General features: G+C 31.2%; 1 protein-coding gene and 1 long non-coding RNA gene across 2 annotated transcripts in view; one reads left to right on the top strand and one right to left on the bottom strand.

Annotated features, from left to right (window-relative positions):
* The window catches only part of LOC147812725 (uncharacterized), a 284,443-nt gene that overhangs the window by 186,514 nt on the left and 71,258 nt on the right, over positions 1-26,671 (bottom strand). The window lies entirely within an intron of this gene.
* On the top strand, positions 208-25,395 carry LOC107446484 (uncharacterized). Its single transcript, XM_021145639.4, has 7 exons — positions 208-356; positions 5,024-5,248; positions 6,386-6,613; positions 6,819-7,043; positions 15,218-15,460; positions 22,954-23,181; positions 25,152-25,395. Exons 1-7 carry the CDS (start codon positions 299-301, stop codon positions 25,265-25,267), a joined length of 1,323 nt encoding a protein of 440 aa, XP_021001298.3. The 5' UTR covers positions 208-298; the 3' UTR covers positions 25,268-25,395.

The raw sequence follows: 26,671 nt of genomic DNA, 5'->3' as shown, positions 1-26,671 counted from the left end.
ATTATTATTTGTACATTTATTTTGCAAATGAAAAAGCAGTCAAAATGACTTGGGCAATCTAGTGTTAAAAACTCCCACTGACTCGACTTGCTGTAGAAAAAAAAAAACATTTTGGTGATATTAAACGTATAAGTAGTTAAACTTTTCTTTATTTATTACAAGTCTTTTTATCAAGACATTTTAATTGATTTCCTGTTCCTGATATAACCCTTTGTGAACTTCCTCATTTAATGCAAATCATTATTTGCTATTTTTGAAATATTAACTCAATTGTAAGTTGACTAATCAACTGCATACAATGATTCCACGCATAATAATTGCTTTGCTAATCATCGTTGTTGTATCTTCAACGCAAGGTAAGCTACTTTCAAGTTAGATTTATATTAAAATATAAGTTTTATAAAAATGTTTTTGAAGTAGACTTCGAAGAGGGGGTGCCATCCCCTCTGCAGAGGATCAAAATTGTGATGGCATGTCTTCGGATCATCCTCAGGGATGTATCCCAGACCATCGCCAATAGCCCATTGTGCAGCTCCAGCGCGACGTAAATGAACAACAACTTGAAGTAGACTTGGGTGAAAATAAAATATAATTTTTTTGCTAGATTAAAAATGAATACCGTAGATCCCATCCAGGGATCGATCAAGACAAATTCAGGTCCAATGCCCAACAAATTTTCCGGGCCCCTGACGAAATATTTTGAAATAAAGTTTCTGAAGAGTAGTCCTAACAATGAAAAAGAATCTATTGAACTGCATGATTCAAGAGAAACATTCTAAAAAATTTTGAAAGCAGACAATTGAAGATAATTTTTCTCGGATAAAGTTCTATATATTAAAGCAAAATATAAAACAACGAAATAATGTTATGTCAAAATAAAAATAGTTTGGTGACCACAAACAATTGAAAATCCACGATTTTTTTCTAAAAGTAGAATTATTTTTTATTGTAAGCTGTAATTCTTTTTTTTATTTAGTACTTGAACCAACACAAAGCTAGCCGACTTTTCATTAGATTTAACGGAAAGTTCAGCATGTATGCTAAGGTATTAAGGTTATTAATTATAAGTCTTATTAAAAAATACACACAAAAAATATCCAAAAGAGCCAAAATTATAGCTAATCGTAGAAAATTAAAAACACATTCAAATAATAATTTATTTAAATATAGCTGTTTCTTTAAGTTTTTAAGAAAATAGTAATATTGTGGACTTTTTACTAATTTTTGAGGCCATCCAGAAAGCGTGGTTCTTTGTCTGGGCCTAATTCGCCTAGGCGATACTCAGACCCTGGTCCCATCACTTTTGAAAGACATGGATTAGTTTTCGGTAGTGATAGACCTGAGATCCAATAAACCTTTATACTGCCATTTTTTTTTCGAGTTTATGTAATGGTTAAATATTTTTGGGATTGTGATTGATTTATTAAATAAATGTCATTTAGTTTATAACTCAAAAACTAATTTGATTTTTAAAACTACTTTTGGGGAGAGGTTGGTATTTGAAACTATTCCTACTAAAAAGAGTTGGCTGTAAATTTGGACGTTGAAATAACAGCGCATGACGTACGAGAGAAAGTAGCTCTCTAATGTTGATCTCTTGATCTCACTCTAACCTTTATTGTAACCTGCATTTATGTCGAAGAAAACCCTTCATTGTTTTTTTCCTTCTTTGTATTCCCTGAATTTATCTGTAGATTGTTGAACAAATCTTGGTTTACCATCTTTATTTGAAATTTGAAGTTAGTATACCTACCAAAAGGTAACGTGGTAAGTTTACTTACCAAAGCTTTATAAAGGGTTGAATAATAGGCGAAAGCATTTTTTATTTAAATACTGTACCTCAGGCATGTGAACTCATAAATGCGATAAAAGTTTTTTTTTTAATTCAAAAAATTAACTTTCTTATTTTTTAGTCATGTTTAATTATTACATAAAAATGATTCATTTTAGTTTTTAAAATTTTTTAACCCAATATCGGATATTTTTCTTCACATTTTGATCGTGAAGCTCAACTCAATACTAAGGTGCTTGCATGCCATTAAACTGCCCGAAAGATTGCTTGAATAGTATCTTTTTATTTTTCGTATAATTTTTCTTTGTCATTAAAAAATTCTAACCGACGACAGTAAATTGAATTAAATTTTTATATAGTGTAAAGGCATACAAAGATAACAAATGTCTTAAAATATGTTTTCTCTTTTTTTCCTTGTCTTGTACGTAAATAAAATTAACCAAATTGTTCAAGTTACAATATAAGCGTTGTCTCACGCAGCTATTATGAAAGTGCACCCAACTTTTTTCCATTTTTTTTGTCTGTTAAAAATAGATTTATTTTCCCTTTTTAGACTTTTAGAAAAATGTGTTTTAATTTTTTACGTTCTTTTCTATTCTTTCTTTTTTTTCCTCTTTTCTTTCTCTTTAGTCTCTTAGAATAATGTGTTTTAGAAATTTTACTTTCTTTTCTTCGATTTTTCCTTTCTTTTCTTTCTTTTTTCCTTTCTTTTCTTTCTTTTTAGAATAATGTGTTTTAAATTTTTACTTTCTTTTCTTCTTTCTTTTCTTTTCTTTCTTTTCTTTCTCTTTAGTTTAGTGTCTGTTTAAGTAATCGATTGCCGACAAAGCGCAAAAACTGTCAAAGTTCTGATTGCCAATAAAAAGGGCTATAAAGTTCGCTTGTATGACTTAGGAGACAAATGCAACTAGCATTGCCTTCATGATCAGTTCGAAATTTAAGTACTCTCGCTAGAAAATTTTGTCGAAATTATGAGTGACGATAAATTCTATTTGGCGACAAAAAGGGCGATCTCAATTCCGCCTGTAAGTAAAGAAAGAATGAAGCAAGCCTATTCATCTAGCACAGAAAACCAGTTCAAATTTGCCTTATTTTTGCAGTGTGGTCAAAATTGGTAGTGGTGATAATTTCATGATAAATTCTTTTTGTAGCGGTCAGAAAATGTTGAAATTCATCGAGAACGCACCTCCAATAGATGCTTTAGCAAGTCGGATACCCAGTTAGCAAAATAAGGTTTATTTCCACTAAGCAAAAACCTTTTAATGTAAACCTCATAAGGTTTGTAATGCGGTTAACGTGCAAACCCTCTAACCTTAAAACGAGATCTGTGACAACCTGCTCTATTCTACGCACATTACCCTCATCCAAAACCTTGGAAAACAACCTTCGATATAAAAACCTTAAATCGAGGTTGACTAAGGATTTTCCAGCTTGAAAAAAATCCCTTTCATAAAGCTAGTTTCAAGGTAAAAGTAATCTTAAATTTAGGTTATAATAAGGTTTCTTTTCGTGAAATCTTGTATACTCAGCTAAAAATCCACCTTGTCATGAAATTTTAATGGACAATGCCATTTGATCCTATTGCTAGTGTGACGTCCGGCAACCATTTTATCTAAGTGACAATCCTTTTTAAGAAAGCTTTAAAAAATAATTTTTAACCCTTTTAGGATGAAAGGTTTGAAACTGCAGTATTTTTGCTTTATTGAAAAAAAGATTTTAGTACAAGCATTTTCTTGGCAATAAGATGAAAATTCCGACACAAAGTTGCCATGAGGTTACATGCTTTCTGGGTACTGACATTACTTATCTAATAAACGATTATGCCGACAGGCTCTCACTAAAGTTTCTGCAAATGAACTAGAGTGCTGCTCTTAATGCTTCTCCAGTCACATTCATATGTCAGTTTGGACGATGGATAAAAAATGGAAATGAAAATCAAATAGTTTTAGATTTGGTTGAGCAGACCCTTGACGCAGATCGAATACCGGTGACCCTCCTTTATATATGTTTTTTTTTTTTTTTTGTCAGACGCTCATATGACAAGCAAAAATATATTTTGATATTTTTTTGCTTAAAAAAAAAACAGTCAATCCATTAGTAAAAAAATCCATTAAATTTTCGGAATTATATTTGTCCTAAAATATTAAAAAAGAAAAAAAAAGTAGTATAAAATTTTTCCATTCATATTCAAACATTTATCAATAAGTGATTTTTTAAAGCTAAAGAAATTTCTATGTTGAATAACTATTTCTTTCAGAGTCAAGTAATAGCAAATAAGTACAAATTTGAAAAATTATTTGGAAGTGAGCTGTGTTTGGAAGATTCTCAGAAAAATACACCGGTGTTTCATTCTGTATTTCATAACTATATATTATCAATATGCTAAATATAATATTTTTCAATTGTTTTGACCTAAATTAATACGAAATAGAGAAAAAAAATATTTTTTTAATAAAAATTCTGCTTTAAAAGGTTACGGAAGGGAATCTGAGAAACATTAAAAATCCTAACTGAGGTGAGTTCAGTTCTCTTCTTTTTTTAGAACATAAAAATACTACAGAAATCATTGGATACAAAAGACAAAGTTTATACAAAATACGCTACATGAAATTTCAAATATAAATAATATTAACGGAAAAAATGATCAATAATTAAGGATGAGTAGAAAACGGGTAAAATAACGTCAAAATGACATTTTTTAAAGTAATATTTTTTTTACATGTAAAATAACTAGATATTTATAAAAAATGTACCATACACATATGGCAAATGTCACGAGTTTTAGGAAAATTTGCCATAAGTTTTCCATAAAAAAATGCCATAGGATATTCCTATGGGGTTTTGCTTAAGGTACAATTTTGCCATATACATGTGGCAACATTTTTCTATACATGTATGACGTGTAAGTTTTTGCCATACGTTTATGGAAAAAAGTGTATGGCAAAATTTTACCATAAGCAAAACTCCATAGGAATATCCTATGGCATTTTTTTTTTCATGGAAAACCTATGGCAAATTTTCTTAAGGGATAAATGGGAAGGAAAAAACGAAAACGAACTATAAGGAAAGAGAAACAAGCTAACTGATTTACTTCCATCGAAATTAAATAAAAAATAATAAAAAAACATGGAATTTTATTAAAAAAGATCAAAAGATCTTTTATCTAATATTAGCCTACCTTTCTGTAACTGAAATCGATATTTATTTAAAAGAATTTATTTTTTGTTACAGATTGCCTATCTAAATTTCGATGCGAAGATGGTAATTGTATTCTTAAATCGTATGTTTGCGACGGAGACAACGATTGCGAAGATAACAGTGACGAGAGAGATTGCCATTCCAGAGTTTGTGACTTAGAAACTGAATTTCGATGTGGAAGCGGGCAATGCGTCCTGAAATCAGAAGAATGTGATGGAAGATGGGACTGTTATGATGGCACTGATGAATTAAATTGCAGTAAATAAAACTTTATCTATAGTTTAAAATATTTGGCAGCTAAGAATCTGTTCGCAAACATCCCAGACCCAGATAGCAAGATAAGGTTTATTTTTAACACACCAAAACCCTTTTAATGTAAACCTAAAAAGGTTTCTATGTGGTTTACGTGTAAACCTTTTAACCTTAAAACTAGATTTGTGACAATCTGCTCTATTTTACGCACATTACCCTAATCCGAAACCTTGGAAAACAACGTTCTATATAAAAACCTGAAATCGAGGTTGACTTAGGATTTTTAAACGTGAAAATATCCTTGAAAGAAGCTAGTCTCAAGGTGTAAATAATATTAAATTTAGGTAATTATAAGTTTTTTTTCCCGCAAAGTCTTGTATGCTCAGTTAAAATCCACCTTGTCTTGAAACTTTAATGGACAGTGCAATTTGATCGCTAGTGTGACGTCAGATAAAACTTTATTATACTACGTGACAATACTTTTTAAGAATGCTTTAATAAAATAATTTTTAATCCTTTTAAGAGGAAAAATTTGAAACTGCAATAGTTTTGTTTTATTGAAAAAAAGTTTTTAGTACAAGCATTTTCAAGACAATAGGATAAAAATTCCGACACAAGGTTGACGTAAGGTTACATGTTTTCTGTGTACTGATATTATTTAGCAAGTAAACAATTATGCCGGAAGTCTCTCATTACAATGGACACTGCAGTTTGATCCTATTGCTAGTGTAACGTCAGCTAAAACGTCATGAGGGACCTTAAGTGACAATACTTTTTACAAAAGCTTTAGAAAATAATTTTTTAATACTTTTAGGATGAAAGGTTTGAAACTACAATATATTTGCTTTATTGAAGAAAAAAAAAAGGTTTTTAGTACAAACATTTTCGTGCCAATAAAAAGAAAATTCCGACACAAGGTTGACGTAAGGTTACATGTTTTCTGGGAGAGGGAAGGGAAAAAAGAAAGCGAACTGAAAGGAAAGAGAAGCAAGCTAATTGTTTTATTTCTAGCGAAGAATAAAAAAAATCATAGATCTTTATTTAAAAAAAATTAAAAGTTTTGGTTCTCTTACCCATTATTAGCGTACCTTTTTGTAGCTGAAATCAATATTTATTTTAAAGAATTTATTTTTTTTGTTACAGATTGTCAATCTAAATTTCTATGCGAAGACGGATATGATTGTTATGACGAGTTAGAAGCTTGCGATGGATACCAAGATTGCGAAGATAACAGTGACGAACGAGATTGCCATGCCAGATTTTGTGACCCAGAATCCTACTCTCGATGTAGAAGCGGGCAATGCGTCCTGAAATCAGATGTATGTGATGGAAGATCAGACTGTGCAGATGGCAGTGACGAATCAAATTGCAGTAAATATAACTTTATCAGTAGTTTAAGCTCCGTGATGTCCTTAGGTTCAACGGTCTGATGGACCTTGTCTGACTTCGTCAGGCATTGGAGGATAAGCCACAACAATAACAAAATTTTTTTATAAACAGAGTGTGTCAAGCCATATTTCTTAATGTCTCTAAATTTTTTAAGAAAGTGATAATTTGTTTGTTTCATTACATTTAGCTGCCTCAAACTGCCCAGGTTTTTTTTGTGGAGAAGGAGTATGCATACGTTCTTTTCACAGATGTGATCACAAGGATGATTGCGTTAATGGCACTGACGAAGAGGGTTGCCCTCCCTGGTGCACTGAGAAAAATAACTTCCGGTGTGGGAGTGAATGCATTGAGAGATTCCGGCTCTGCGACGGACGTAGTGACTGTCCTAACGGTTCCGATGAGGAAGACTGCGGTAAGTGGCATTTTTAACAATTTACATAGTGCAACTTTTGATCTCATGATTAGGTTTTTCACGTACTAAAAGAGCGGGCCAAATTCTTGAGTCTGAGAAATTGGAGGAATTTCTCTGTCCAAGAAATTGGACGATTCGTGGACACTATCCAAGTTCTTGAATGTCACTGATGGGTAGACAAAAAAACTTGCGCATGTGCATATGGATGGTGTTTTCTACACTAGGGAGAGCTGCAAGTTCTCTATACCACCTATACTTCTGGGTTACTGTTTCCGTTGTATTTCAAAGTCATTTGGTTCACAACGTCATTATTGTGTTTTGAGATTCTTGCAAAGTGGTATTTGATAACTTATTACTTGTGTTTACAAGGGTTTAAAAGGAATATAATTTTAACATTAATTGTGAAATAGTGATGCTAAGTAGTAGTAACATGTGGTTTGATCAATAATAAATATGTAAACCTAACATTTGAAAAAAGAATCGCTCTGAAGCACTTTTTACCTTGTCAATAATATATGCCAACTTTCAAATTTAAACCTGAATTTTTATGTTTAAACTTAATCCTGCTCCTCGAACAACGTGCTAACACTAGCGTAAGATGGTTGACAGCTTGTAACAAAAACAAACTAACACGCAAATGGAAAGATGCCAAATCAGGACTGCCAAAAAAGCGAGTTATTCAAAATCTAGCAACCATGTCACTTTTTTTTAACAATATATCTATGAATAACTAAAACAAAATTTCACTTCAAACTCACCAGAATTGCTCAATAACATTAATATCTTATGAAATACGGCCGATTTGAGTTCAGAAATCATCTAATTTAATTCTTTTACTGAAAAAAAAATTATCCGTTTGAAAAAATTGCCCCGCAGAAGAAGCTGTAGTGAGCATTTGCAAACTTTCTAACCGAAACTAGAGCAGATATGGAGCTCGAGATTGTTATTGTTTACATTTATATTGAAAACCTTTTCCATTCAAAATTGTAAAATAATGCTTACATAAGTTTAAAATCACTAAATAAATTAAAATAAAATCATAATAACACAAATAAACCGTAACAGATCAATTTATTTGGACTAAAATGTATGAAAGCAGACAACAATATGACATAATCGTATACCTGCTTGTTGACGTCACCAAACCGAAGACGCTGAATGGTTAAGGGAGAAAAAACTTGGATGGAAAGTAGAACAGTCGTCCAAAGACTTGGACCAAGTACTTGGATGATCGTTCAAACGATCCAAGCTCAAATCAAAACAAGTTTCCATCAATATCAATCAATCTAAACAGGCCTTAAGATAAGGGGCTGCACTTTGAAAATATATATATAATTCCACACCGCCCACATATTTTGAGGAAGTCGTTTTGAGTCTGATTCCATTGCCTAAAAATATCATCTGCACAAATATTTTAACAAAGGGTTAACACCTGTGGGGAGAATTTCCGATCCAATTTTCTTACCTAGTCTTCAAATAAAACTGATGTCATCCAAGACTTTTTGTTAGACTTGTAATCCAAAAGATACGTTTTTACATTCTTGAAACATCGGGGATTTCGGTTTTTTCTGATAACAAGTAAGGGCAATTTCTCTGTCCCAGACGCATTTCCTCCAACTAGGACAGTCAAGTGTTCCTTGCTCATTTTACCCCCTGAGCAGTTTTCATCCTTAAACATCGTAGTCTTATTTGGAAGACATTTAAAAAATAAACCCATTTCATCAACACTGAAAACATCATTTTCACTGTATCCTTGAAATAAATTTGGTAACATTTCATTTAACCACTGTTCACACACTTCAAGAGGGACAGCTTTAGCTTCTCCATGAAGAGTGCGAAAGACAATATTGTGTCTGCTCTTGAATTTTTCTAGCCACCCAGCACTAGCGTGAAAATTGTCTATTTTTTACAGTTTATCAAAATCTATCACTTTCTCACGTAGCAGAACACCACTTATGGTAATAGCATTTTCTCGATTTCTGTACTGTTGAAACCATTTCAGAAGAGCTGATTCCACCTGGGGAAAGGCACGCATCTTCATTCTTTTAGACAGCGGGTACGTAGATTCATATCGTTTAAGGATATTTTCTTTTAATCTCAAGTAGCACTTAATATTAGATAACATCAGAAAATCGGCAAAATCTAATGTTATCTTGCACTACTTCTAATATTAGAAAGATACAAGAAGTCGCTGTTTGCTCAGATTCTATGCAAACTAATATTATCTAGCGTTCGCCATAATATTATTTTGCATTAGTTTTGATGCTATATAATATTAGATTTTGTATTTTCTGATATTATTTTGCTTTGCTTTTTATTTTTTTGGAGTAAGCAAGAGGAAGATATGGATAGTAATAGAATGATTCGGCGATATAATTTTACTTAATTTTCTGTATTGTTGTGAAGCAATAAAACATAGAACAATAGTTTTAAGTCATTCCATGCATTATTTACTTAGCAATACAGAAATACTAAATAAAATTATATTAGTGAATTCTGCTACCTTCCATTTTTCTCCTCCTTACTCTAAAGTATGTTCAGCTGATTTTTTTGAATATTTCAAACTTAATTAGGAAATAATATTTTATTGGAACTTTTATTGATATTTTTTTCTTTTATTCATAATGGGTTTTATTATAATGGGTTTTCTGACAAATTTTATATCATTAATAATTTTCAAGTCTTTAATTTTAAAATGTACTCTTAATTTTTTTTAAAAAAACTGGGCTTATTTTATCAAAATCTCAATTTAATTTGTTACTTAGTAATATATATATATTTTAAATGTGTAACTTAAACCATTTGTAATTTCACAATTATCATTCATTATTTATATTCCGAAATTATATAATAAAAACCACACTATATAAATATAAAGTTATACATTTACATTTGAACTAAGCGGAAATTTTAACTTAGCATTCCCCCGCCCCCTTATAATTCTAAAATAAAATTGTTCAATTTTTAAGTTGTCATTTTTTGCAATAATTGACACAATAAAGAACCTAATTTAAATATATTCAAATAGCTTACTTCAATAGATTTTCAAATTTTTTCTTCCTCTGAAATTAAACGGAGAAATACTTACGTAACTTTATTCTTTTAGTATTTGAAATTTTATTTAGCAAAACACCTAAAAACAAAACTCAAACGCAAGGTAGAAATTTTTCCAGGGAAAGAAACCAGGAAAGCAACTAATATCATGAAAATTGCTAATATTTTTTTTATAATGTTAAAATAACTTTTATGGGCACATCAGAAATATTCATTAATTTGATAATTATTTAAAGGTGTTATGTTCTATTAAACTAACAATCTTTGCAAAATATTTACATAACATTTCAAAACTGTCAGTAAATATTATGTCTTATCTAAATTAAATTTGCACAAACATATAATTGCATACAAGAATGAGACGAAAAAATAATAGTTTTTTTTACATTATCTTTCAAAAGTTGCCTTTAGTATTAATGATTAAAATTTGACTACAATCATTTACTCTTTTGAGAAAGTTACTATAACAAAATAGATTTTTGATTAAGATAATTCCATTCCACATTTTTCTCTGATTATATAGTATGCGTTATGACATAAATAGGTTTTAAAAAAAAGCAGGTGTAACATGAAAACATTTTAAACAGAGCTTTTCAGAAAATAAAATTATAAAAATTAAGCAGATGCTGGAGTCCAAGTTCCTGGTATAGAAGAATTAGCCTTAAAAAAAAAACATATATTATGCGTTTAAAAAAGTTGCTTTCGCAAAGAACCTTATATATAAAAATTTAAACAAGATTCTTCTCTACGTTGATTTAAATTTTCTGTTTTTACAATAATGTAAATAAATGTTCAGCTAAATTTTAAATATTAATATTTACAAAGAATATACAAACGTTTCACAAAGAATATACAAATCTTTCAGATGAAAGTTTAAGCATTATTCTTTTCTACATTGATTGGGAATTTTCATTAAAATGCAAATGTTATTCAGCTTAAAGTCAAGGAAATTTTTTACAATTATATTATTTTAAAAGTGATAAAAATAAAAAAGTAAACTTTTTGTCTCAAATGAATAATCATGTGAAAATTTTCTACATTTAAATGTTATTCAGCTTAAAGTCAAAGAAATGTTTACAATTAGAATTATTTGACAATTATATTATTATAAACATGATAAAAATAAAAAAGCAAACTTTTTATCTAACATTTCAAATTAATAATCATGAGAAAATTTCTGAAATTAAAATAATAAAAATACTTACAATTTTGAGATAAACTTTAAAATCAGCGTTGAAAGAAAATTACTACCGATATCATGCCGTCGAATTAAAATAACCAAAATTTAAATATATTCAACTGTTTAAGTAACTTCAGTACTTCGTAATTTTATCAATACAAATATCATACCTGACAAATCAAAATTTTAAAATGTTCAAGATTTATTACTAAGTCATAGAAAAAATTACACACTACAGTAATGAAGAAAAAAAATCTAAGATAAACATAATTATTTCACAGCATAATAATTTTATTGAAAAACAAAACACACTATAAAATAAGCTTCATCCAATTGTAAACGCAATACATTACCTTCATTGTTTAAAATTAACGTCGATAACCTATTGATAAAACACAAATTAAAAGTACATAATTGTTATTAAATAAAATTACTTTTTTTCATGACTTTAGAAATATCTGATACAGTTTGAAATTATTCATCCAATTGTAAGTCTTTATTTACTTGAAATTATATTTCCAAGCAGTAATTAAAAGCTTTTATGAAATGTTCAGTAACATGTGTATACGAAATAAATATAATAATGTGCGTACGAAAAGTCACACGAGGACTTTTCGCTGTGGCAGATTTATAGTGGTCCTTGCTGAATATCCACACTGTATACATTCACTGTAAGGATAGAACTTAGAACTACCAACTGTCCATCATAGTGTTTGCAGTATCCAACTGTTCTTCTCAAATATGGAATTGACTCAGAGAAGAAGTTTCTTTTGAAATCAATTTCTTCATAGTAGATTTTCTTGAAGATGAAGAGCTATATCTGAAATTGTAAAAGAAAATTAAATTTACAATGGAAAAACCAAATTTAAAATTATTAAACAATGAATATTTATTTGAAACTTAAATTATTTAATTTGAAAATGTTTTTAAAAAATTGTAACATCTTTTACAATGAAATTCAATGAGTAAATTGCGGTATCGATACTTGCATCAAAAAATCTTGGTAGAGCCACACGAAAAGCAAAAAGTAACATAGTGGGCAAGACATTAACAAAAGAGACTTAGCTCATAAACACTCTCACGCAAATTATCATACGTTTAAAAAAAAAAAATTAAAAATTCAGACTGCAAAACTCTTTAAACCCTTTTATTAGACCTGAAAATAAATACTCACTATGGGTCAAGTCAACAGAAAATGTGTGTGTGTGTGTGTGTGTGTGTGCGTGCGTGCGTGCGTGCGTGCGTGCGTGCGTCCGCTTGACTGTCCTAGTTGGAGGAAATACGTCTGGGACAGAGAAATTGCCATTACTTGTTATCGGAAAATACCAAAATCCCCGATGTTTCAAGAATGTAAAAACGTATCCTTTGGATTACAAGTCTAACAAAAAGTCTTGGATGACATCAGTTTTATTTGAAGACTAGGTAAGAAAATTGGATCGGAAATTCTTCGCTAAAAAAATAAAAGTGATATTCTTTATGGGTAAATGTATAGCGCATAGTGATCTTCCTAATTTGAATGCAGTATACTTGCAGTTTCTCCCGCCAAACACAACCGCAAAGTTGCAGCCGATGGACCAGGGTATCATAAAATGCTTCAAACAGTCTTATCGTAAAAGGCTTGTTAGAAAAATGATAAACGATATTGAAAACAATATTTCTTTCAAAGTTGATGTACTTGAAGCCATGAGGCTACTTTCCAGTGCTTGGAATAATGATGTAAACGAAGCGACAATAAGAAACTGTTTCCGGAAGTGTGGGTTTTTTAAAGAAACACAGAGTGAACCTGTGATAGAAGAGCTTCAAGATGAGGAAGCAATTGAGAACTCCGATTTCATAAACTTCGATGAAAACATTGCTGTTTGTGGTGATATTTCCGGCGAAGAATTTATACAGATCACAGAAGAAAATGATGAAAGTGCTGCTGAGGAAGAAGGTTCAGAGACAATAGTCCCAAACATACTTGAAGCGCGTGCATCTCTTGAAGTTCTTCAAAAATTTCTAGAGTGTCGAAAAGGAATTGATAATTCTATGTTTCTGCAGAAAATTGAAGATTTACTGTTTCTAGAGACTCAAAAGAGATTACTTCAACGTAAAGTGACGGATTACTTAAAAAAAAACGTAAAATGTAGTACAAATAATAAAGTAAGTTATTATATTATACTTTGTAGTTTTTTCTGAAATATTGTCTTAAGAAGATTTGTAATTAAAAAGCATTAATTAAATAATCCGACAATATTTCGAAAGTCCAAAACCGAAACTAACGGTAAGTCGAACTTCCGATATGTCGAAGCTTTTCGTCAGTCCTATCAGATTCGAGTTTGAAATTTGAATATGATGTACATTATTTTGTACTTAAACGATGGTAAAAGAATAATGGCGCAGAAATGAATATAAAGCTCAAAGTACGGTATGGAACAAAAAAAGGGCTTTATTTGACATATAGTGGCGTTACACATGATTGCCTGAAGAAGCGTAAACACAACTGGCAGATGTTCCCTGGCATCGTCTCTCCATGCTAAGCACCAGATTATTCAGGAGTTATTGGGGTAAACGTCTCCATTCCTCCTTTAACGCATTTTTCAGCTGATGGGTGTTAGCAGGAGGATACTGCCGTGTCGTAAGACGTCTCCCTAATGCATCCCACACATGCTCTATGGGATTTAGATATTTAGATTTAGATATATGGGATTAGCTCTATGGGATCGTGTGATATCTTCACTTTCCAGTAGCTCTTGAACATTAGCAGTACGGTGTGGCAGGGCATTGTCATCCATAAAAATGAAGTCTGGTCCAATGGCCCCTCGGAACAGACGCACATGGGTTAGGATTACCGCATTGCAGTAGCGGTCTCCAGTTACAGAACTTCGGTCGAAGATCTGAAGCTCAGTCCACCCGTTCAACATACATATACCGCCCGTTGCATACAAATAATCTTTCTACTGAATTACATGCCTATTATACTGCAATTTCATGGCTATCTTATACTTTGTTGGGGAGCTGTGGCCGAAAAACCACTTGTTGCTTAAGTTTCGCACATCAGTGTATATATATATATATATATATATATATAAATATATATATATATATATATATATATATATATATATATATATATATATATATATATATATATATATATATATATATATATATATATATATATATATATATATATATATATATATATATATATATATATATATATATATATATATATATATATATATATATATAACATAGATTGTATTTGGGGCTAAATATCAAAATAACCGATGTTGATTAATTATTTTTGATAAAAAAATATTTTATCAGAAAGAGATTCTAAAAAGTGCAGTTCTTTAGTTTAAAATCATATATTTTTTAAATCTTTTTTTTTAAATGTGTATACTTTTTTCCTTTTTAAAAATTGTTTAAGAAACAAGGGAGACTATTGTTTTAAAAGTTTAAGAATTTATGAGAAGTGTTTCGGAAAAAATTGTGTGTTTGAAAATATAATATAATTAACATAGTGTGTAAAAACAGAAATTTTTAAGGAAACTTAAAAACATTTTACTATTATTATTATTATTTTTTTCTTTACACTGTTAAAACATTTAGTTTAGAAGCAAGTTAAAAATAAATAGCTTCCAAGTTTTGCAAATCAATTCTCTAATACCATTTTAACGGATTCCACTAAAAGAATTATTTCATTTTTTCCAAAAAAAATTAAAAAAATAATTCATAGAAATATATATCATTCATAGTGTTTTAAGTTAATTCAAAACAGAAAAAAAATATTTTGAATTAAATTAAAGGAATTTTAAATAATTTAATAAAAATATTTTATAAGAAAAATAAATAAGTGATAATTGTAAATTGCATTAAAAGGTTCCTGATGAGTTAAAATAAACGTTATTTTTCTATCAGGGTTTACACTATGCGAAGTCTTTTTCTGTTTCAGATTTCAATCCATCGGAAGAATGCTCACCAGGACAATTCAGATGCAACAATGGTACATGCATTTCGTGGAATTGGATCTGCGACAGTGTGGAGGATTGCTCTGAAGGGGAAGACGAAGATGACTGCCCACCTAATTCTTGTGAAGAGGGGGAGTTCCAGTGCAGGCATGGACTCTGCATCCCAAAAGAGCACGTTTGTGACGGTATTTTTCAATGCTTCGATAAGTCTGATGAAAAAATTTGCTGTAAGTTTTATTTTTATTCTTTTTTCACGAGGACCCGATACCACGGGAGAAATTTTTCATGGCTAATTCCGTTTCACCTCCGATTGGTATTTTAAAGTTCAGAAAGAAGTGATTTCAGCTTAATCTTGCAATAGTTTATATGTATTTGGATAGTCTGATCAGCCTTTGTACTTCGATAGTCAGCCTTTTTGATAGATAGGTAGGTATATACTTTATTTACGTCGCACTAGAGCAGCACAATGGGCTATTGGCGGCGGTCTGAGAAACATTCATAGGCATGATCAGAAGACATTCCATCGCAATCCTGCGCGCGAGCGGTGTTCTACCGTGTGTCTTTACCAGAGTTGCAAAAAAAAACGAGATTTTCTTGAAAAACCCCAACCCAGGTGGGTTTTTCTGGGCTTTTCATGTTTTATTATTATTATTTTTTCAAAAGAGAGAGCAGGTATAAGTACCTTATTTTAAAAAAAAGTTTATTTTAATATTAATAATAAGGTTCAATTTTATGAATTGACTTAACATATAGGATATTAAAGTGTAATCAATAATTAATACAAACAAATTGGTGCAAAAGTCTGAATCTTTCTGACAGCACGAAACAAAATGTTACACGTCATCACATACATCACCCATTAGAGACTTATTTTAACGCAGGATTACTTTTTATTTATATTTTAATCTTAAAAAAAATATTTGAGGAATTTTTTTTGCATAGAAAGTGAATCAAAGTCACTGACTAATCATTGGCCATTAGAGTCAAATCTAGCTAGCATGATGGCTCTCCAGTCTCTAAACAGCTTTTTCGCTGTAGGTTCATTTTTTTAGGCTAGAAGACTACATACATATATATTTTAATAGAATAGCTCTTTTATATGACAAAAGATAAAAAAGAAATCAATTTAAAAAAAAGCCCAGTAAAACCCGTTTTAGGGTGAGTTTTACTAGATTTTCAAAGTGGGTTTCACTGGGTACAGAGCCGGATTATACCTTTCGTAGGCCCTAGGCACAGAGCCGGATAATACCTTTCGTAGGCCCTAGGCATAGCCGTTTTGGGGCCCTCCCCTCCTTCCCCTCTTTTCAAAATATATGCTAAAATTTTCTTGCATATTTTTTTTTTTACATTTTAATTAATATGGATTTTAATTTACGAATTTGTTTATCGAACTTTATCTGCAATACCGACATACTGACGATATTGCAGTTGATATCGATAATACCATTATGATTAGTTCGATCGATAACTATGTAAACACTTCACGTCAAAAATACAACAACAAACCAGCAAAGAAAACAGTGAAATTGATAGTGAGATTAATTACAAGAAATATTTATACAGTAGAGAACCAATTATCCATCGCTATCCCGGATGTCTGAATTTCCCAGTTTTCTGGATCGACCAAAAAGTTAATCGATGTTTATCGAACCCGAATTACAAGGAAAAAGTGTAATGCATAAAGTAAGAGAAAAAAGAAAGGTAGTCCTAACTTTAAAGAGAAAAAAAAAGGTAGAAATATAACATTTAAAAGATAAACTTGTGAATACTTTTCCTCACATTGCATTAAGAATATATTTGTCGATTCTTGGATCAAATGCAGAAGGAGAAAGATCTTTCTCCAGATTAAAATTGATAAAAAATTATTTGCGTTCAACAATGAATCAAGATCGTTTGGCATCTCTCGCACTTATGTCTATCGACAGCATAATACAAGATTTCGTTGAATCCAAAAATCGCAAAAAAGTAATATATTAGATCATAAGATTCTGCAAAATAATTTATTACCAAAAAATATTATATTTTTATTTGTATCTTCATAATTTTGTGCAAAATACACTTGTTGTTTTTAAAGCTAAATTATTTTTGTCAACAAATTTTTTTCTCCCAAGTTCTTCGTAGGCCCTAGGCACGTGCCTATAGGTTAATCCGGCCCTGACTGGGTAGGTGGGTTTTTTGCAACCCTGGTCTTTACGATCAGTTCACTGAGGTACTTCAGAATTTGAAACCCCATTGTTTACTACAAGCTCTTTTTTTTTAAAACTTTAAAGTACTTACGCAGATGAGAGAGAATTTGCCATGAAGTTTCCTCTTCATTAGTAAAAGTACTTTTTGCATTTAAATGGGTTGTGATTACTACTGAACCGTGTTATCAAATCACGGTGTCATATATGCTAGCATTAGTCATTCTCTGTAAATGATCTAACCATTAGATTTCATGTTGGTATAACTATCATTAGAAATTGTTTATTATCATATTTATAATATGCTAATTAATCATTGCGAAAGTTTTATGACCTAATAGACAAAAGATAAAATACTAACGCAATTCTTCTAAAAATAAAAGCATATTTTCGATGAATTTGGTTTTTTTTAAATTGAAATTGCATACATTTGCTGACTTGTGTGCTCAATATAGGCTTATAAGTCATTGTCAAGTAGAAAATACAGATAGAACAATTCAGAGAAAGACATCACGAAGAATACATCCAAGGTTACGGCAGGGTTCGAACCCGCTACCTCCACGCTTAACAGAGCGTTTGGACCGACGATACCGCTCGGCCAGGGAGGCCCCCGATGAATTTGGATTTTTGATCTGGCCAAATGTTAATGCTTGCTGCCATCTGAAAATGTGACACTTAACTAATTCGCTCGCGTTAGATACGGTAGTTAAGTTAGGCTTTAAATCTTTGGCCCATATTCAAAAACCGCATGCATTTATGAGCTGTCTTCTCAAGGTCAAATCATTACATCAAACAGCTTTGGTAACAATTTGTGACAGCAACAATTAAGCCAATGTAACAATTGGTCTTTATAACGGACTATTATTTAAATTATTATTTAACTGTTTAAATTATTAAGCACTTAAGTAATGAGCAATTATTAAACATTAAATTAATTAGTTAATAATAAAACATTTAAATTAAAAACATTCAAAAGACCTGATTAAAAACAATTCCAAATTGGTAATATTTTTCTTCTTGGAAGAAAATGGCTAAAATCAGCTTCTACACCAATCATCAAATCACAGCCAAGTTTTATGAGTTTAATCAATGCAATCAATAATTGAGTAACTTTCTAAATATTAGACCATCAATGCTTTTTCTCTTTTCTTCTCGTTGACATTTTGCGCTATTTTTCAAATGGGCTTAGAAGAAGCAGGTTAAAGATGCCCACAACTTTACCTAATATTTATAAATAACTTCTATGGACTTATAAATATAGCATTTCCTAAAAGAACAGAGCCTCTGTAGATTTGTCTTAAGTCTTAAATATGTTTCAAATATACAGCAAATATACAACTAACCTCTACAGTATTATGATTCCAAAGTCGCATATACTTCATCTACAGATCATTTCATCGAATAGGTCATTTTAAATTCATTTTTTTATACGCTAGGGCAGTGGTCGGCAAACTTATTAGCCAAAGAGCCAAATATGAACATTACAACAATTTTTCAAAAAATTGGGAGCCAAATCTGCTTGTTTAGTAAGCTTTTATTACACTAAATAAGTAGTACACTAAATAAACTAAATTTCCTACTTAATAAGCAGGGCTCGAAAAAACTCAGAAATTTTACCCGTCCCCGAGGACGGCTTGTCCAACAATGCACCCGTCCTCCGTTGAAACTAACCCGTCGCTTTTAAATAAATAAAAATATAATTTTCTCCTATTTATTACAAACATTTATATAAATTGCACAATGAATTAGTCGTTACTAGGATTACATTATACAGTAATAAAAGAAATACTAGGTTACTAATAGTAACCTAGTATTTCTTTTATGAAATAATTTAAATGACAAGGGTCAAGTTATCTGGAATGTCAAGTTATCCGAGGGTACTGCGTTTTTTAAATGAATCAAATATGACGTTTGCCAGTTGCACAATCAAGCCTATGATTTACAGAGGTTTCTGAACAGAAATCTGAAAGGGGTTTTCCATTTAGGTAGATGTTCATAATTGCTTTTGAAGCTTCTTGTTTAAGACCAGTACGTATTGTGTTTTTTTTTGTAAGTTTATTGCTGCAAAGCACCTTTCAACCGCTGCAGTACTCCCAGACAGAGAAAACATCAATATATGCGCAGTATGTTGCTGTATTGTGGGTCATTTTGCTGCCTTGTAACTTACAAGACTCTTGTAAGGTTACAAAAATTGAAAATGTATTACAACAATAAACGGGAAAATGGCCGTCCGCGCGGACGTCGGATTTGAGAAATTCGTTGTCCGCGGAGAATTTTTGACCGTCGAGGACGGGCGGACGGGCTGTTTTTCGAGCCCTGTTAATAAGTATTTATTAATGCGAACAATGTGCTTGCATCTCATGGGAAAGTTTGAGTAAGTCAGGTTTGTATGTTGTTGTTTTTAATTTTAGGCATGATTCCAAGTTCTCATCAATAAGACGACTTCTTAGTTTACTCTTGATAATGTTCATGCTTGAAAAAGATTGTTATCATATATATGTAGAACCGAAAAGGGAAAGAACAGCAAATGCGAGCTTTTACCGCTGATCGAAAGAGTCAGGAATACTATTTCAAGCGTTGAAAATGATCATGTTTTCCTTCTCCAGGTCATTCAAAGCAGACCACTTGTGTTGTGAACTAACATCAAATTTTTTCTCCTCCAATATTTCCAATTCAACACAAAGACGTTCGAATTTAGAGCCCCATATCTTCTTGTTTTTTAAATCCAGCAATTGTATTTCAGTTTTTTAAGTTTTTTTTTTTTAAATGAAAATATTATTGCGCCCTCCGTGGATATTTGTGCCAGAGCCGCACTTAAGGAGCCAAAGAGCCACATGCGGCTCTGGAGCCGCACTTTGCCGACCACTGCGCTAGGGGAATGCTATTTTTTACCCAAACCACTATTTTTTTACTCCATTTTTTACCCAAAAATTTTTTTTACACTTTTATTTTCAGGATCGAATTAATTTTTAAAAATTATGAATTTACTTAATAGTTTTAATTGCGTAGAAGAAAATGATCGAACATATTTTTCTTATTTACAAATAAAAAAATAAAAATAACAATCTGGCATCTGAATCTGAATTTTAATATAAAAAAAAAAAGTCCATTAGTTAGTACCTCATTTTGTGTTAGTTTTACTTAGAAAATATGTTACAAATGCACAAATACAAAAAAAGTTAATTAATAGCACATAGGCAACAAATACCATGAAATATTTTCCCATTGTTTTGAGTAAATAATGAAATGTACATATGCGTGTAACATAATAATATATATGCGTAACGTTTTCATTTCGATTTTTTGTCTGAAAGGCATATACATGTTTTTCAATACGTGTTTTATGAATCTTTTTTTTTTTTTTCAAATTAAAAATTGAGTCTTTTGCAAAGAGCACCAAAATTAGCACAAAATTTACATCTAAAGAAAGAACAAATATAAAACCGCATTCCATTTTGAATGGTCTTTCGGAAATTTGAATGTAAATGATTCGAAGCTATATTTTATGATTATTCGCATTGATGCGGGAGATTCAATTATATGGTAAACACTCAATTGTATGGTTTTGCCAAAGTGTCATTGAAAAGTTAAAAAAATATTTACAACGTAAAATAGAGCTCACCCACAAAATAGTCATCAATTTGTCACTTTAGCATGATTTAATTACTTTTTTATTCTCACGATCTATAGTTTGATTGTTAAAGTCACACATTGTGAATTCTAAATATCGTTTGATTGACGTTACACATTGTGTGGACTCTAAATATCGTTTGATTGTTAACGTCACACATTGTGGATTCCAAATATCGTTTGATTGTTAACGTCACACATTGTGTGGATTCTAAATATCGTTTGATTGTTAACGTCACACATTGTGGATTCTAAATATCGTTTGATTGTTAACGTCACACAGTGTGCATTCGAAAAATCCTTTGATTGTTAACGTCACACATTGTGGATTCGAAAAATCCTTTGATTGTTAACGTCACACATTGTGGATTCTAACTATCGTTTGATTGTTAACGTCATAGATTGTGAATTCTAGATATCGTATGATTGTTAATATCAGACTAGATCCACAATAGGTTGTTGACAACGGTGAAACAATTATGCTTAGAAACAATCTGAGGACAATCCTTGTGCAATTGCAATTTAGGCATTAAAAAAAAGCAAATTTTGTACATCAACCGATTTCGGTTAAATTCTCCCTCACCAATTATCAATTCATTTAAAAAAAACGAAATTAAAAGCAATTTTTAGTTTGAAAATTATTTCAATATCAAGTAATATTGGATTCAGTATTTCATTGAAAGGAAAAATTACCGAAAAATGAAAAATTCGTTTCTTTCTTCCATTACTTGCTATATCAAGAATCTTTTGCAGTAATTATAATTATTGCTTTGCAGTGCTAATCTATAATCTTTAAAAACTAAACATAAACAAACAGTCTTAGAAAGAAATTTCAATAAAATACCACTAAAACACCGATTAAATAAAGGCTCAGTTTCTGCAATGTAACGGAGTATATCAAAAAGAGTAAGTAATTTCATATTGAAAAAAAAATAATGTTTTCTGATAATAGCAAAAACAAAATTTTGCTTAGGGCAAAGTTTAGAAAAAAATTTAGGTATTAAAAAATATATTAAATTATTATAAAAGGCAGATGACGTAACTACCTTGTCAACGAAATGATCTTGTCAATGAAATTATCCGTAGATGAAGTGATGGCGATGAAACGGCTTGTCGATGTCGATTAAATGAACCGGACCATGATTCCACGTGCAATAATATTTTAGCAGATTCTTTTAAGTTCATGTTATTTCTTATCCCAGATGGTATAGCTTAGCTACACCATCTCCATAAAACAAAAACAAAAATCTTTAAAAAGTCCAAAAATGAATTCTTTAAAATGTTGAAAACGGTTAAGTTTAAGCATTTAAAAATACAGCTGGCAGAATCATTTTAAGATTATAAAATAGTGAACTCTAACACAGAAAGCATATTAAACCTTTTTTCAATAGACCAAAAATGTTGCACTTTCAAACCTTTCATCCTAAAAGGATAAAAAAAATATTTTTTAAAGCTTTTTTAAAAAGTAGCGTCCACTTAGGTCCATAATGACGTCACACTAGCGATAAAATCAAATTGCCATTAAAATATCATGACAAGGTGGAGTTTAGCTAAGCATACAAGACTTTGAGAAAAGAAACCTTATAATTACCTAGATTTAAGATTATTTTCACCTTCAGACAAGCTTTATTAGAAAAAGAAATTTCGCTCTTGAAAACCCTAAGTCAACCTCGATTTAAGGCTTTTATACAGAAGGTTGTTTTCCAAAGTTTTGGATTGGGATAATGTGCGTGAAATAGAGCATATTGTCACATATCTCGTTTCAAGGTTAGAAGATTTACACGTAAACCGTATTTCTAACCTTTTTAGGTTTACATTAAAAGGTTTTGGTTAAGTTAAAAAAACAATTATTTTGCTATCTGGGAAGGATAACGAATTTTGACTATGTGTGTTTTTTCTTCCATCAGCACAAGCCGAATGCGGAGGATATTATTGCGGCAACAAAGAATGTGTTCCTCAAAAATATAGATGTAACAGACTGCAGGATTGCAGGAACGGAAATGATGAAGAAAACTGCTTAACTTATCAGTGCCGAGATTTTGAGTTTAGATGCGATGAAGATCAATGCTATACTGAACGTTTTCTTTGCGATCATGACAGGGACTGTTTAGATGGAAGTGATGAAGATAACTGTGGTAAATAAAGTATTGCATAATTTTAATAAAACTGCTACTCTAAAAAATAATAAAGAAAAATGGATGTAACGGCCTGGTTTCTTAAGACCAGGGCCTTCTCTGAGCGTCGGCTGGAAGTTGACGTGCCCTCACCCCAACAAAATACTGTTTTGTAAGCTCAGCGTGAGCAGTCGTTCCGACGCAGACATTATCTGGCATTTAATGACGTAAACAAATATTTATTTTGATTCTGTAGCTAGTTCCTAAAACTTTATATGCGTTATTGTCGACTTGTGCTTAAGAGGGAAAAAATGACCTTTTAATCTGTAACCACAGATTGCTTTAAGCACGAAATATTTGTATGATTTACATCTTACATTCTACAAATTAGGTCATTTTTTAAGTTTCGGAGATTAATTTCTCCTTGAAATCAAAATGTTGGCAGATTTCAATAATCTGTTGTCCGTTATTGATTTTGCCGTTAATGTTACGTTGCTATTCAACTGCAGTTGATTCGGACTGCAGTTGTTGTTCAAGCTGAGTGTTCGATGACGTATACTGTCTAACGCACAAATTGACCAACCAAGAGGTCAGCGCTCGCTTCAAGCTAACGTTTTGCAAAGCCGACCTTTCCTAAGAAACCATACCTGCATACTGCTAGGGAAAACCGATTTCTCTTTTCGCGCTAATTTTCAAAATAGTAGTTACAATGATCGTGCTGACCGTGGTCAAGGGTCGCTGCTGACAGGAAAAAAAAACTATAAAAATTCTTTCAGCTGCATATCAATCCGTTCTAATTGAAATACAGTTGTGAGAAAGGGGTGGTCATAAAGCAAAAAACTTTGCCCGTTTTATAGGTCTCTAGCGGTCGTTCAACCAATCGAGATGAGGAAATTTCAGATGTAGTATATTCAGAGATATAAGCTTCAGATTCCAAAAAAGACAACGGTTACGGTTTCAAATGTACATGACAAAATCGAAAAAAAAAATCATAGAATAACGTTCATTAGATAATTCAAGGAAGAAAACCTATAAAAAGTGGGGCTCACAATTTCAGGAACAATAGTTGACGTCCTGAAATTTTTTGATTAAGCGCTACCATCGGGGTTTGTAACATATGCTCTGTAACAGGCTGACGCTATGTAGCCATGCTGTAAATTTACGTCATACCATAATTGCTGCTACACTATGCGCTGAATGACATCGTTTGGATGCAAGATGACGCACCTTAACACCTTTATGACGCACCTTAACACCTTATGACTAAGATGACGCACCTTTAAAAAACGTTATTGAACAGTCGACCCAATTTTGGATTTACGATCCAAGTAGCACACATCTCAATAACGATATCGTAAAAACTTATCTTTGAACATTGTCCTACATAAAAATGTACCGTACCCCTTTTATAACGCAAAACAATATTGTTCGCTATCGTAAAAAAACGTTGGGGAATGTCGATCGATATCTCACAGCATTTACAAACATTGTACAATGTCGATCGACATCGTCAACACGATATTAAAAAAAAGATTGCTGAAGAATTCCGACAATCGCCAAAATTACGTTATTTGTTAAAATAAAAATTAGTTTTTGAAAAAATTCATGCTTATTTGTAACCCGGAAAAAGCTTATAACAAAACCGTTCTATAGCTTGCTTAAAATTAAATTATTTGTTATTACCAAAACTTATAGAATCTTAAAGTTTTCAGCTTAGTTATTATTTTTTTCATTGCTTTTATACTACCAAAGTTCAACTCCGTAGTCATGTAATTTTGAACCCAATCCAGAAGACAAAGGAACTCCTGGATCAAATATTGGAAGAAATTGTTTTGAGCCTTTGAATAAAACCGCAGGCAAAACTTCAAATTTAAAGTGCCCATTAAATATGTACTTATTTGCATTTAATATCGAAGTTTGTCTTCTGATTTTTTATCGTTGGTTTAAAAATTTTTGAATTTTTTTTGGTATAATTTTTTTGTTTCATTTAGATTATAAGAAAGAGGAAACTACTGAAATGCACAGTATTATTGATGAACTGGACGATTCAAGTGTTTTTAAAGAGTTTTTTCTGAGCATTTTCAAGCGAAATTCAACCAAATCTTAATACTTCAAATTAAAACATACTCAAAATGTTATATTCTTTTTAGTTTCAATATTTATTTCTATTGGTGTTTAATCAAAAAGGAACTTTATATGTATTTGACCTTAAATAAATCATTCAATGAACAAATAGGAAATGGTATATAGGTTTGAATTTATATACACTTATAGTTAGTATATTATTTTCAAAACAAAAATTTATGTTTGATGAAATCCCTACTAAATTCTCCTGGAATTCAATAAAAATTCATATTCGCATAATAATTGGTTCAGTTTTAAAATTTTAATTCGTCAATATTTCTTTGAAAATAATTTTTTTTAAAGAAAAATTATTGTTATTTGTCCTGTTATTTTTCTCTATAGACCTTTGAATGTAACGATACATCAAAAAGAACAATCTTCTTTTTAGGAAACAGAACTCAAGACACTTGCGTTTTTATATTATTCTCAAGAATGTATACATGGCAGCTTTAGTATTATCGAATCTATTTCTTAAGGACACCATTAAAGCATATATTTCTTATGCAATACTTTGTAAGTAAGCTCATTGGGATCACTCTCTTCTTGAGAAATCACGAAGAGTATTATTTTTCATCGTGTGCTCTCGACAACAGTTTTATTATGTTAGAAAGTTAATCCACTACAAGTTTAACAAAAATAGTATTTGAGTGGATGAATAAAAAGTATTTTATTAACGATTGAATGTTTGAACAAGATATAGAGAGAGTGTGAACTAATTGTAGGAATTGGAAAAGAAAAAGGGGTGGGGGGCATGATATCAGACAAGTATAAAAGTACAAATTGGGAGACGTGAACCACCCTATTAGGTGGGCCAACGTTGCTCCCACAGTAAGGACAGATAGTACAAAGAACATCCATGCCTTGCCTGGGATTCGAACCCAGAGCCTTTCTGATGCAAGGGCAGTTCCCTAACCCCTACACAGGCCGGTCGGCAGAGAAGCCAACTACCCTCCCTGAAATACGCCATTGTTTCCATAGCAGCAGACGGCCTCAGACTCTGGGGCGGGAGTTCTTACAGTAGACAAACTATACTATTACAGGGTGCGTAGCCAAATCTTTGAATCAAAAATAAGCACTTTTTAAAAACTTTTCAAGTACTTTACAAAAATTTTCAAGCACTCAAATTCATATTCAATGATATTATTGAAAAACAAAAACTTTTTATAAACAGTTTTAGCGTTAAAAAAACCCAAAAAGAAAACAAATCAGTACTTTCCCACATCGCCGAGTGAATTCAACTTGACCCTCAACTCAGAACAAAAGTACCCTTACCCCCTACGTCAAAAAAAGTGTTAGAAGTAAAATAAAATAAACAAGAACAAAATTAAATAAATTAAAAAGAAAAAACATTTCATAAGGATCTGATATTCTCTATCCAAATTGGAGC

This window comes from Parasteatoda tepidariorum, chromosome 3 (assembly GCF_982258835.1).
Source record: "Parasteatoda tepidariorum strain Cologne lab strain chromosome 3, Ptep-v5.0, whole genome shotgun sequence".
Lineage (NCBI taxonomy): Eukaryota > Metazoa > Arthropoda > Arachnida > Araneae > Theridiidae > Parasteatoda > Parasteatoda tepidariorum.
This window is presented reverse-complemented; position numbering and strand designations above follow the sequence as displayed.